Source organism: Cucurbita pepo, chromosome LG14 (assembly GCF_002806865.2).
Source record: "Cucurbita pepo subsp. pepo cultivar mu-cu-16 chromosome LG14, ASM280686v2, whole genome shotgun sequence".
Classification (NCBI taxonomy): Eukaryota; Viridiplantae; Streptophyta; class Magnoliopsida; order Cucurbitales; family Cucurbitaceae; genus Cucurbita; species Cucurbita pepo.
In genome coordinates, this window is record NC_036651.1 from 567836 (window position 1) to 580774 (window position 12939).

The window sequence follows — 12939 nt, forward strand, 5'->3', positions numbered from 1 at the left end:
GAAATGGCAACCTTACCGAGTGGAATCTCAACTCATTCTTATGCTAGAAGTCATTTCCATACCAAAAAAATTAGAGCCCATCTAGAATATATTTCAAAGAAACATTTTACAGCCTATCTAGAATATATTTCAAAGAAACATTTTACGCACATGAACAATAATTCTAAACGCTTCGCTAGTAACATATTCCCTGGGAAATAAACCTCCACAGAATCGATCCGATAGGTTTTGAGAGTTCCCTGACCGAAGTTAAGGTTTGCTATGGCTGCATCTTCATAGACCAATCAACTTATGGTTACCATGGTGTTGCAACCATAGAAGCATGAGTTAGCTTACATTTTTCAGTTTCATATGCTACAATGGGAAAAAAAAAAGGGAAATTTTGTTCTAATTTCAGCCGTGAAACATAACTCGAACACATTTCAGGAACAAAAAAGATTAATACATTTTGGAGTAGGCAGTTTATCATTAAAATTGCTGGATCTCTTTCATGTCCAACGACCCATCTCAACTATAGCAAATAAAATTGTGAATACAAAAGCTCCCGAATTTTGTAATAATCTTCACATAAGGGCCCTTCGATGACAACTTGTTGAGTACCAGAACCACCACCCTGCATAAATTGAATATACTATGTTTATGCTTAGAAGCAAACCATGAAAATGGTACTAGCCAAACAACACCATCACAAGCAAATATGCATGCATTTGTGGTATGAAGCTGAAACATGGTTCAAATTCGATAAGCAACATTAAGAGCCATATTCAACTTATCTATTTCCCCCTTTTTTTAGAATTTCTCACCTTCTGACTTGCATCTGAAACCTTGCGTAGGGTAACATACTCGCCACATCTCAAAGCACCCCCAGCAAATTCAACCTGCAATGCATATAGGACGATCATATCGTTCACTTTTAGCGCTCTATTGTAGCTTTAGTGTCTATACATGTCAAAAGGAGATATTCGTTCCCATTGACAAGGGAGGGATTCACAGGCAAAGATACCTGTATTCCCTTGCTGGAAAGAAATTGTTTGAAGTCAGCCATTTTTAGATCCCCAACAAGAACAGATTTATGAGGCAAAGCCGCCTTTGAGAGGGGAAGTAAAGACAACGTTCCATTCTCGGTCTTTCCTACGTCAGCATCAAGCCAAGAGATTTCATAATCTCCTAGCTGTATTCAAAATTATGTCAGGCATCGTAGGGAAGACTGCTTATACTGATACAAAATACAAGTTAATATTGGAGGAAAATTTCATGGATCTCCAAGAACTTTACCTTCTTAAACAGCACATTGCTCATCAGCTTCTCTGAAAGTTGTACCTGAAATTCAAGAATCGGAGATTTGTTAGTCTCAATATTAGAAATGACAACCTGAAAAGGAAATGAATAGTCTCGACTGTACCTTATATGCACACAGATCAGAAGTAACATCAATCGTTTCTTCAATTTGGGGGGCATAGACATGGGGACAGACATTTTTAAGGCAATGTTGCTTAAGATGCTCAGTGGCCTCTGCAGTTCCATGCACCAAGACCTTCAACCAACAATTTAAATAAATAAATAGAATCAAACGGTTGAATCGTTGATTAAAGTAGTTTTTGTGGTAACACTGAACAATGTCTACAAAAAGCTATTGCAACTACACGGATGTGGAAATTTAAGAACCCGGCTAAGAGGAAATTTCTCAGAATACACCAACTTAGCTAAACTGAACTTTCACCCTACAATCAATAGTTACAAGTGCACAAGCTCATACACAACACAAGAGCAGTTGTAAAAAAAACACCATACAAGCTTCAAGGGAGCAACGTGGGAGAGTATTGATTTAATTGATCTCCCATCTGAACGACCTTCGAAATCCATGTAATGCAATGAGCATTTAACTTGGACCTGGATAGGGAAATTACAGAAAAAATCATTGAGCCAATCAATAGATAAATAACTTGATTGTATCATCAAATTGAACATAGGTACAAAGATGATCAATGGAAAGTATAAATATTAAGCACTTAAAAAAAAAGTGATATATCAGAAAAAAAATATATATATATTTATACACATACACACACAAAGACAGATCAGAGAGATAGTTTATTAACCCATTATAACCTTCTCTTATTAAGTCAAATATTTTCCTTAAAATAAACTTTATATACATATACTGGAGACAATAACATTACATACACATTCATGTGAATTCAGTCGACCAATATAAACCTTAAACAGAACTTTAACAGGAGATCAACTTACTGTCAATTCGTTAGATACAACTTTTGAAGGCTTCATATCCAGAATCAAGTTAGCAGCAGTTTCATCTAGTTTTCCATCCACGTCCACACCACCCTGTAAGTATGATTCTAGTAAATTAGCAATCATCCATGCACAACAAAAAATGACGAGGGGCATAAAAGTCCATTTGACTGTGTGTCCCAACTATATGAATTGGCTACATGGATGCATTTTGATCTTCACACGGCTGTTCCCAGGGAATTTGATAGCAGTCCTTAGCTGTTACTTTTCATTCCTCTCAATGTTGGTTACTCATCAACATTAATAATATTGACAAATCTCAAAACTAACTATATATATATCCTATTCCTAAAACCAGCCCAAGCAGGATCTTACATTCCAAATGTTATTGAACAAAATGGTTTCTATTCTCAAAAAAATAATAATAATAAATAAATAAAACAAATCGGTTTCCTAAATTTTACCACAAGAAAGGCTTTCTATTTCAACCCACAACCTATCAACCAATTTAACATTTCATTTCAATCAATCTTACACGTGTCCAGGAATTAAATGCAGATAATTACATCAAAGAATCTTACATGCGGCGCTGATTGGTCCATGTCTTCATCCTTAATTACATAATCATCAGGATTGATTACTTCACCAAAATCATCCCATGCGGAAGTGTTTTCATAAAAGGGAAACATTGGAGAAACGCTTGTTGAAGGAGGAACAAAACCATCAATAAATATGTCTCGGTATGCACCTCCATGTGAACCAACTACTGCAAGATACAATCAGCAACCAATCAATTCCACTAACAATTATTAAAACGTACATTAAAACAATTCCAATAAAAAAACACAATCATAGGCATGTATGGGGAATTTTTCACAGTTTAAACCACTAGATGTCCATTAGCCAAATACAAAGAAATGAAGGGAGATTTTACAGTAAAGTGTAAATGAATGGAAATTGATTCAAAGCAAAACATAAATCACAGACCATTTGATGATTGCAGGTTAGGATCCTCATTTCTAGTGTCACTGAAATGCATGTATATTCTTAGGACTAAGAAAAGATAGTGACACCTTCAACTAAAATAACTGGTGGTGCCCAAGCAATGGGGATATTTATAGCATTTCTAAACCATCTTAAAACCTGGCACATCAGTGTACACTTCGTGTTCTATGTTTCCATGATAGAGTTTGGGAAAACATTTTGCTAATATTTATGCAACCAAATCCTATTTTCACTTAAAATGTCTTTTCCAATTCAAGTTAAAAAGTTTGGATGCTCATAATTTCCTTGCTAAAAAAAGTTTGCACGTGTCTAGAAAACTGCAGTTATCAATCATCATACCATCTGGTGCTACATTACTGCTAGCATCAATGATCATTGGATCACCAATATCGTTATCAGTTCCATGTGATGCTTTAGATTGTTCCTCCTTAAGCAAACTAGCCTTAAGAGCTTCTTCCTTTTTCCTGTTTTGCTCTTCTTCATAAGCAACGAGCTCATCTCCGGTCAAAGGGACTCTCTTAGACACAGTTACCTTAACAGCTTTGGGAGGTGGATCTGCTTGAAGCATGCGGGCCAAAGTTCCAAACTACATTTTCCAACTGATGGGGGTTACACATTCACAATATAAGTGTAGAAATTATAAGAGTTCAAAGAAGCATGCAGTTGATCAGGTATATGCAGAAGGGGGAGAAAGAAAGAAAGGAGAAAAAATTACTTTTCCAACTTCCAAGCACAGTCATAGCAAGACACGCCCATGGCACCAAGAGTATACATTTTTTAAGAGAAACAACTTTTCATTGAGAAAAAATGAAATAATACATAGGCAAGAGGTGGTTAGGGCTCCAAGTACACACATTCCTTCTCCCGGTCCTAAAATCAAACTCTTCTATCAAAGATAGAATGATTGTGACATCCGTCATTTTCCTATCAAACAAAGGACGATGGAAATCGAATGAAAAGGAAAAAAGCTCCCTAACAAATCTAAGTCATCAGCCACAAAGGAATTTTTCGAGGAGGAAAATGATAAAGACAAGGAAACGAAGTGCACCTAGAGTAATCGACTACCAATGAATCAATGACTTGCTAGAACTTGTACAAGAACAACAAAGAAAGAAACTACGAATAATATTAAAAGTGTTTTGATTTTCTATTAAAGAAACTCTAGTCAAATGGAAGATGTTTAGAAAATGGAAACAAAGATGGAACGGCATTTATGCAAGGTGTAACAAATCAATTTTGAAGAACAGTTACTCAGTTCCGAGGACTGAAGATAAATAGACCAAGACATGAAAAATCACTATAAGTCTGGCTAGATAATCATGTAAACAAGCTACTAAAGAATACCTGGCCTCTTTCAGAAAAAAGGACGAGATTTTTGGCATCCGTTGCCCACTCAACAAAAATGTCATGTGAGTAACCAGCTTCCAAACTAGCCATTGATGCTAGAACAACCTATAAGACACCCCATATAGACGTCAATACATTTAAACCTCAAGCAAAAGGAGGTAAACATATAACAAAATTAACAATTTGTTGCAATCAACCTTTGGTCCATCTGGAGCATTATCAAGTTCACTTTTGTTTATTAGAAGGGTGACATGCCTGCAAGATTTAAAACAACAGCCTGGTAAGAGTTCCTAGTTCCATTTGTATGACTTCACACAGCACTCTGCTGCACTAAAACTTATTTTAGTCTATCTCAATTTCTTTAATCAAAGGTAAATAAAGCATGCTATCGAGTGTGAAATATGTAGCACTTGAACCCTCAAGGCAATGGGATTGACCGGTAACTACCCCCTGTTTCCTATCAAAAGATTAAAAAAAATGTAATACTTGGAAGAATACTTACTTGAGAAGAAAGGCGTTGTTCCGTGTGTGTTCAAAAGACTTCGCTATTGAATCACTCATCCACTCTAGGAAACTCTTGATATAATCAATTGTGCTAGATGCGACGTAAGTTAAAAAGAAAATGGGAAAATTTAAACTTTCCTCTTCCCAGTACTGCAATAATAACAATGAGACTAAATATTATAGCTTAATTAACACGACATAAAAAAATTTAAACAAAAAAAGAGGAGACAAAAGTTTTGTCTTTCACCAACTAACCCATTCTAAAATTTGAATAAGCTCCAACACTCGCCCAGCAGTATCAACAGGAAGTAAGACATTTCCATTAGCTCTTAAGGTCTTCTGAATAGTATCTATGTTAATCAAAATGATAACTTCCATCAACAATTCTTGGCAAAAACGACTAAGCATCCATAACAAAGGACTTTTAGAATATACTTTTATGCTACAAGTAGAGCATGGGAGGGGGGAATGAAGCAAAAGATGGAATCTCTGGAAGGATTTTAAGTACCTCCAAATTCTTTGTCCTTCTGACGCCTGTAAGGCTGATTATTTAGAGCATTATAAGCATCGGTTATCAATACAGCAGGTCGCACAAATGACTCTAGAATGGTTCCATTCAGATGCCTGATAGTAAGTTAAATAAGCATTGTGTATTACACTTTTGTGTGAGTAGTCTTAACGCAGGTGTTGGTGCTTGTAATAACGGTTACCATACCTTTCCTTGCGGTGGTTAAAATCAACAGCATATATAACATCTTCTCCATCCTTAGTTATCTTCCATAGGGTTCCCCCCAATAAATGCCCAGCCACATGAGGTGCAATAACTATTCCCTCTCCTTTGCCTGTCATAAAGTATCAGAGAAGAGAAAAAAGGGGGAAAATAGTTATGTACAACCTAAGTAATGGTAAACAAATAGTAAGTCCTAACCTTCTTCCTGAGTGCAAAACAGTACATTATTGGCTTGTGGACTTTACTTTTCCTTTATTTTGAGATATCTACTTCTTTTGTTGAAAATATTGAGTGGTTTCAAGTTAGCCATTGTTTTGTTAAGCTTTCTGGCTTCCTCCATATTCTTTTATTGTTTTTAATGAAAGCTTTTTCTCATCTAGCAAAATGAAATTTATATATTTTAAATTGGAGCTTCTTTTTGTAGCTTTGTCGTTTCTATTAGCCCATTGATTTTGCTCCTTCGTATTGAGGCTCTCCTTTTTATTGCTTTCATTTATTCTCAAAGAAAGACGGTTTTTTCATCAATAAAATTTTAACAAATTATCACATTGCTACATGAACAACCATGGAGAATGAACAATTCAGTCTAAGAAGTAGGCCATGCTTCATATAATATAAGTTAGATAGCTTAACACTTTACCGCTAATTGGACATTCAAACTCAATTGTTAATTGTTTTTATAATTTCTTTTTATTTCAACACAATGAAACAAGCTCGAGCATGAGGATACAACAAAATAAGAGAGCATAGGAATTTCTGTGAACAAGAGACAAAAGCTTTGAACAAAAAATGTATACAAAAGGAGGGGCGATAAGGAGTTCAAATATTAAAAACTTAAGCATATCAATGGTAGGACTTATTTTATTCTGAATTTCCTTTTCTTTTAAGACATTGAATAATATAAAAATACTTATATTTGGTTTTCCATTGCTTTTATAAGCTTTTGTTATAAAATGTAGCATATTTGGAAGCACGTCATTGGCTTCTTTAATTTCCCATAGGTGACACATATCTTAAATCCTATATCATAACATACTTTACAGAAAGTATTTCAAAACATATATGTTGTCATGGGTGTGTCCTGAGGTTCCCTCGCTTTTTTTCTTTTTATTCCGGAAGGACAGTCATTATTGTAACATATCATGCTATAACATGTTTGTGCTTCTCAGATGAATGACTGAATGATTTTCGAAGATACATTAGGTGGGTCATCAGTATAGACCATATACAATCACTAGGCAACCAAGAGAAAGAGGGATCGATTAGCTTTGATCTAACAATAAACAAGCCCAAGAAAAGGCACCTGAAAGATGATGATTCTGGGAGTATGTTAGCCTGGTTACAACTTGGAAAGCAGAATCGATATCATCCAGCGTAAATAGATCAAACTCTGAAACTTGCTGCATAAGGGAAAGGGGAGGTGTCCATATGGCAACACCCAGCACAAAGACAGTAAAGAAAAGCTAGTGAAAACAACAATCAGGAATCAATGGTAAATTTGTGAAGCAGAGACTATTATTCTGACTTAAATATTATTTTTTAAAAAAATCTACTCATAACAATGCTAATATGAAATGTCGGCAATCGATTAGCAACCATGTAATTACGAAATATATAACTTGGATCCGACAATAATTCCCCACCCCCCACCCACACACAAGCAAAAAAGAATTAAAATTCTTTAAAACAACGTACAGCAAAAATTTCGAGGGTCCAAGCCCACATAAACTGGCGAGTGATAATTGACCTAGATAAATTAACCAAAACTTGCTTGGTCAGTCATCACTCACATAATTGTAGGAGTCTACCACGCTCACAAGGCTACAACAAAAAGGACTATTTTCTTCACAACACTTCAAACTTGACCGCAAGTATACAAGCTTACTTTAGTAGGATCTATTCAATAGGTTATACAACTAGGTTCTTGAGTTTTAAAGAAACTTGATGGCAAGTAGTTCAGGTAAATAGTATAGTAGCTTGTTTGATTTGGTTAATTCATAACTTTAAGGAACCAAATTATATGAAAAAAATAATTACCTTCCTCGCTATAAACTGATCATACATTGTAAGAAGGCCCAATCGATACACGGGTTCAGTGGAATATACTGGAGCAGAAAGTCCAAGTTGTTTCATGGCATATGGAAGGGCACCGAGGTGAAGTGTATCAGGATGTGATATCAAAACTGCATCAATCGTCGATGCCACCCTGAAAAACCACAATTACGTATTAAGGGCGATGAAGTAAACAAAAATCAAGAGTTTGTAGCCCAATTGTTGAGAAGCCTTTTCGCGAGTTATTCACTCCGAACCCTTTAATCCAAAAAAAGATTGTTACATTCAAATGTAAGAAGAACTTCTAATGAACCATTCCACCGATTTTCTTAAGAACCTAACACGTTTCAGAACCGGCGAAAACAGCTAGGTATCACTGATTTCCTTACTCGGCTAGTACCAGTCGACAGTCACATGGCATTCAGTAACTTCAATACATGAAACTTACGAGTTCAGCTCAAACAAAAAAGATTGCAAAGAAATGTTGAGAAAGCGAACCTGGATAGAGGTTGAAGAAGAGCAGGATCGAAGTGGTCGTTCCAACCACAGTCGATAAGGAAGTTGAAGCCGTCAACGGAGACCAAATAGGATAAAGGATTTTCATTGTACACGCCGCAAAGAGGCGTCACCTGAACAGAGGTTCCCATTGATACGAAGCTCCAAACTATCTGCAACTCCCTAGTTTTGGAGGAGCAAGGAGGTTTTAGGGAAAATGGCGGGGTGGTTTTTTTCTTTTTCTTTTTTCTTTTTTTTTTTTGTTTCCTTTTTCCTATCAAAGATACGGCGTCGTTTTGGTAGTTTTTTTTTTTTTTTTTTTTTTTTTTTTTTNTTTTTTTTTTTTTTTTTTTTTTTTTTTTTTTTTTTTTTTTTTTTTTTTTATTTCATTCCTCTCAAACTAAGAACCGGACGATGTAGAAATACGTTCAAGACCTCGATTTATATTTATAAAAAATGAAGCAGCTAATGAAAATAATAAGATTTTAAATTGTTCTGTGATATTTTATTCATGTTGATTTATTCCAAAGTATAATTGAATTTTACTCAATAAGCTAAAGTTCAAGTTCTATTTGTACTCACGATAACTCGTCGCGATTTAAACCATGATTCTACCTTCACTTGTATGAAATGTTTTTAAGCCGCCTAGTTTAAACTTGAAATTATTGAAAAAAGATTTTATGAACCATTTAATCTAAAAGTATATCGTGATGAACTAAATGAGTATGTTTCGTGATAGTGATTCAAGATCAATTTAATTTTTCTCCTTTCCAAGAGATACAAACCTATAAAATCCTTACGGATTCTTTTTAGTCTTCCTATGAAAATCAAAAGATTGTTTAAATATATAAACATAAGGGATCCATGTCCCTAGATGCATCATCGAATCGAGAAAATGAAATCGAAGGGAGAGATCGTTTTTTCCCACGTTACCCACACCAAAGTTGAAGCATTCTTACCCCCTTTTCATTAATGAGTCGAGCGTTTAAACATAACTTTTGTAAGCCGTGCAATTTCAATACAGATAACAAATGTTTTCAAAGGATGGCATTTGATACAGCAAATGATTTTACAACTCTCTTCATGAACAAAGAAAGAGGGGTATTGCGCAGAAGAGGCGAGTGATTCAAACTACTTCTACTTCACGTACTTTATCATTGGGGTTCGGCAAAGGCCCTTCCCATAACTCCAAAAAATCCTTCCTTATCCAAGATATGGCAATAACAGGTCCTAGTGTAGAAGGCACCTGCAGACACCATTAAGAATACAAGAGTAAGAAGCAGATAAGTAACAGTGATCGAGTCCTCAATTCATTTGAGAATTGTAGATATTCGAATTTTCAACCAACATGAAATATTTCTATGCTTAAGGTAGTTTTAATGTAATAATATACGAGGGAGAAAACTTAAAAGAACAATGACTCGGGATGTAAAAAGATCTCGGGACTCCCTCTTTCTCTCTAAAAATGCCACTCAACTAACTAGTTGATAATTTACTAAATGTGAACGAGAATGGAGGAACAGGACTCTTTTTCCAATAATCTAAGCTCTTATAAGAATATGCATACATGAATGATGTAGAAAAGATTGTAGGCGTAGAAAACACGATGTAGAAATGACTTTTCCATGGTTTTGTCGGATCATCCTTTCAGGGAAGCTAAAGCTTTGTTGTGGAAATTTATCATCAGGGCTTTTCTTTGGAATCTTTGAAAAAAAAAAGAAACCGAAGATTTTTTTTTTGGATAAAGAAGTTCTTTTTTACAAGCTTTTTGATTCTGTTGTCTATCATGCTATCTCTCGATGTAAATCTACAAATATCTTTTCTTCTTATAGTTATGCTACTCCATTAACAACTTGGGCAAGCTTTTCGTAATGACCATGGATTATCCATCCTTTTTTGTAATTTCATACATCAGTGAAATTGTTTTTTATCTTGTGTGTGTGTATATGTATGCATACATCAGATATGAATAACGTAGAAAAGATGAAACAGCATTACCAGATACAATAGGGCAGGTTGAGGCGAGTGAGTCAAAACACCAGCTGCTAGAGCGGTCACCAGCCCAATGGCATAACCAGGCAGGGCATACCAAATGTATTTGTGGCCCCTTGCGTGCATATCTAAGAGATTGACTGTATCCCTACTCTTCCGATGGTCAAAACAAAGAACTAGAGCTAGAAACATGGCAGGAATTGCCTACAATGTGAAACAACGAACATTACAAAAACAGTGGGTTTGATCAAGACAGAACAGGAATGAAGGTCTTCACTAATCCACACTTGGTGGCTAGGGTCTTCCCCTTCCTTTTGTTTATATCAATTATCAAAGTCTATTGTTCCATTTTATAGATAGAAATTCACACAGAAATAGGTCTCCTAGTATCCAGATGCAGGCAAGAAACAACAATTACCATATTGATATAATGGAGCATAATGTTGAGTTGCAGGATTTTCTGATCTTGATTAACATTGTAATTGTATTTTAACGGCAGGTGACTAATTTCATGAAGTCTTACCAGGGAAAGATGAACAAACTTAATATTAACAACTATTGCTGGAGGAAGTTATATGACGAAAGAAAATGCAGGGAAAATACAATAGCATACCATATCACCAAGGCCAAGCATCATGAAATCAGTGGCATTTTTTCCTGGAATGACTCCACCAAGTAAGTTCCTTGGAAAAACTATCTTGACGGGTAACTCCAGCTTCTTAGTTATCAATTGCAGACCAGGAAGACTCAGACTATTAGCAACTGTGTGAACAGGATTCGATGCTTGCTGAGTTGCTACAGATACCATTACATTAGCTCCAAAGAATCTCTCAGAGAAGAAGACCCAGAAAATATCATATACAAAGAGACAAACGAGGAGCATTGCACATATTTTAACATTAGGGAGACGTACATGGCTGACAAATGCAACACATATTGAAATTCCCAACAAATTGTTCAATATCCAATGCCCAGAAACAAGCCATGCTGCAACTAAACCAAAACATGCCATCAACAATAACCCTTGAATTCGTGTAAATGACTTGGAACAACACCTTGATACGTAAGGATCAGCCAATCCAAACTGAGACTTTAAACAGGCCATGTAAGGCGCTAAACAGAAGAAGAGGGATGAAACCGAAGCAACTGCTGTGAATGCAGTAAGAAGTTGGGACACGGAAGAAAACAGGTAGAACATCAAAAGCAAACTGCAAGAACTCATAACTGGGATCATTAGTGCTTGGGATCTGTCTAAGGTAATGGAAGCTTCTGAAAAGTCACGGTTTCGCTCCATTTCCTTCCCATAATTTAGGGCCCGGAAAGCTGATCCAAATGTAACAGCCACTGCAGTCACAATGAGAGTGACAGGTGCAGGTTCCAGCAAATATAGAAGTTTCCACAAAGACTCCATAATGAACTAATTGTGATTCTTCAACTTTGTTGTCAATTTAAAACTCCTAAAACTGTAAATTTGGCAACCAAAGTTGCATTCTTTCTCTGATGTAAGCTTGACCAGAGAAATTCATGCAACCTGCAAGACCAAAAGCAGCAGTTAATTAACTAAAGAAAACACACACATGCACGCGCAGCAAACAAAATATGAAGAACCATTTAAATGCTGGCTTTCAAGAATCTATTCTAAGTTAAGGCCTCAGGGAAAAGAGTAATTGCATACGATGTTCTGCAATAAACAAATGCTATGAAATTTCTTAAACTGGAAATGGAGAAGGAAAAAAAAAAAAACAAACAAACAAACAAACAAAATGAGCAGTAGAAAATTCAACCAAAAAATAAATTTCTGGAAATATTATCATAACTTTGTATTTTAAACGAATAGCTCTGACAGTCAATCCAGTCGGTTCCCATCCAGCTCACAACTAAATCAGTAGAGAGAATGCAATATGGGAAAATCATTAGATGACTTATCCCAAGAACCAAGACATTTACAAACACGGTCAATGATTATATCAGCTACCAACCGTCGAAAGGATTCAAACAATTTCTCGAAACAATTCCTCGTTTTCCTCAACAACCAGACAAGAGGTCGACGGGACCTGGAAATGCAACTCCCATTATCTTTCCAATTGATACACCAGGCAATTGACAAAATCTATCCACAGAATTAACACATATCTATGGTAAAAACATTAAAACAACAAAATCCTACTCGTAGTGCAGTGATAACGAGCGCAGAAACAGAACCATATACGTACATAATAATCGATCAAGGTTCTCACTCAAGCAGATTGCAAAATTAGGGTTCCTCAAAATCAGACGATTAACGAAGAAGACTAACCTTGGACTTCGAAGCTCTTCGAACTCAGGACCTTTCCTCTTAGCCACTCTGAAGTCTGATCGGCCAAATCTATTTGCTCGAAATGGGGTGCTGAATGTAAACAAAAATTATTTCGCTTAATTACAAGAGTAGCCCTTCTTCGCACGCAAAGAGAGAGTATTTATTTATTCATTATTATTTTCTCCTCCTCGCAAAAGGGAGTATTTACAGATTAGTATGAAGATAAATTGCAGATTGGTCCCTGTGCCCAAGAAATCATCTTTCCCAA

General features: G+C 35.8%; 2 protein-coding genes across 3 annotated transcripts; both read right to left on the reverse strand.

Annotated features, from left to right (window-relative positions):
• Window positions 1–245: 245 nt before the first annotated feature.
• LOC111810088 (cleavage and polyadenylation specificity factor subunit 2) lies at window positions 246–8603 on the reverse strand. The gene is made up of 18 exons (XM_023696660.1): window positions 8387–8603; window positions 7874–8042; window positions 7140–7236; window positions 5822–5948; window positions 5615–5730; window positions 5362–5456; window positions 5105–5256; window positions 4800–4857; window positions 4600–4707; window positions 3595–3841; window positions 2832–3016; window positions 2251–2343; window positions 1792–1890; window positions 1403–1534; window positions 1276–1320; window positions 1004–1171; window positions 804–878; window positions 246–613 (listed from the first exon to the last, which is right to left on the reverse strand). The coding sequence occupies exons 1-18, from the start codon at window positions 8533–8535 to the stop codon at window positions 512–514; spliced, it is 2217 nt and encodes a 738-aa protein (XP_023552428.1). The 5' UTR covers window positions 8536–8603; the 3' UTR covers window positions 246–511.
• A 724-nt stretch (window positions 8604–9327) lies between these two features.
• LOC111810553 (signal peptide peptidase-like 1) lies at window positions 9328–12838 on the reverse strand. Of its 2 annotated transcripts, XM_023697271.1 has the most exons (5): window positions 12672–12838; window positions 12355–12429; window positions 10989–11906; window positions 10382–10579; window positions 9328–9629 (listed from the first exon to the last, which is right to left on the reverse strand). In XM_023697271.1, exons 3-5 carry the CDS (start codon window positions 11784–11786, stop codon window positions 9510–9512), a joined length of 1116 nt encoding a protein of 371 aa, XP_023553039.1. In that variant the 5' UTR covers window positions 11787–11906; window positions 12355–12429; window positions 12672–12838; the 3' UTR covers window positions 9328–9509. The 2 variants fall into 2 exon arrangements, with proteins under 2 accessions (XP_023553039.1, XP_023553038.1); XM_023697270.1 differs by lacking the exon at window positions 12355–12429 and having other exon boundaries at window positions 12672–12836.
• Between the last annotated feature and the right edge of the window lie 101 nt (window positions 12839–12939).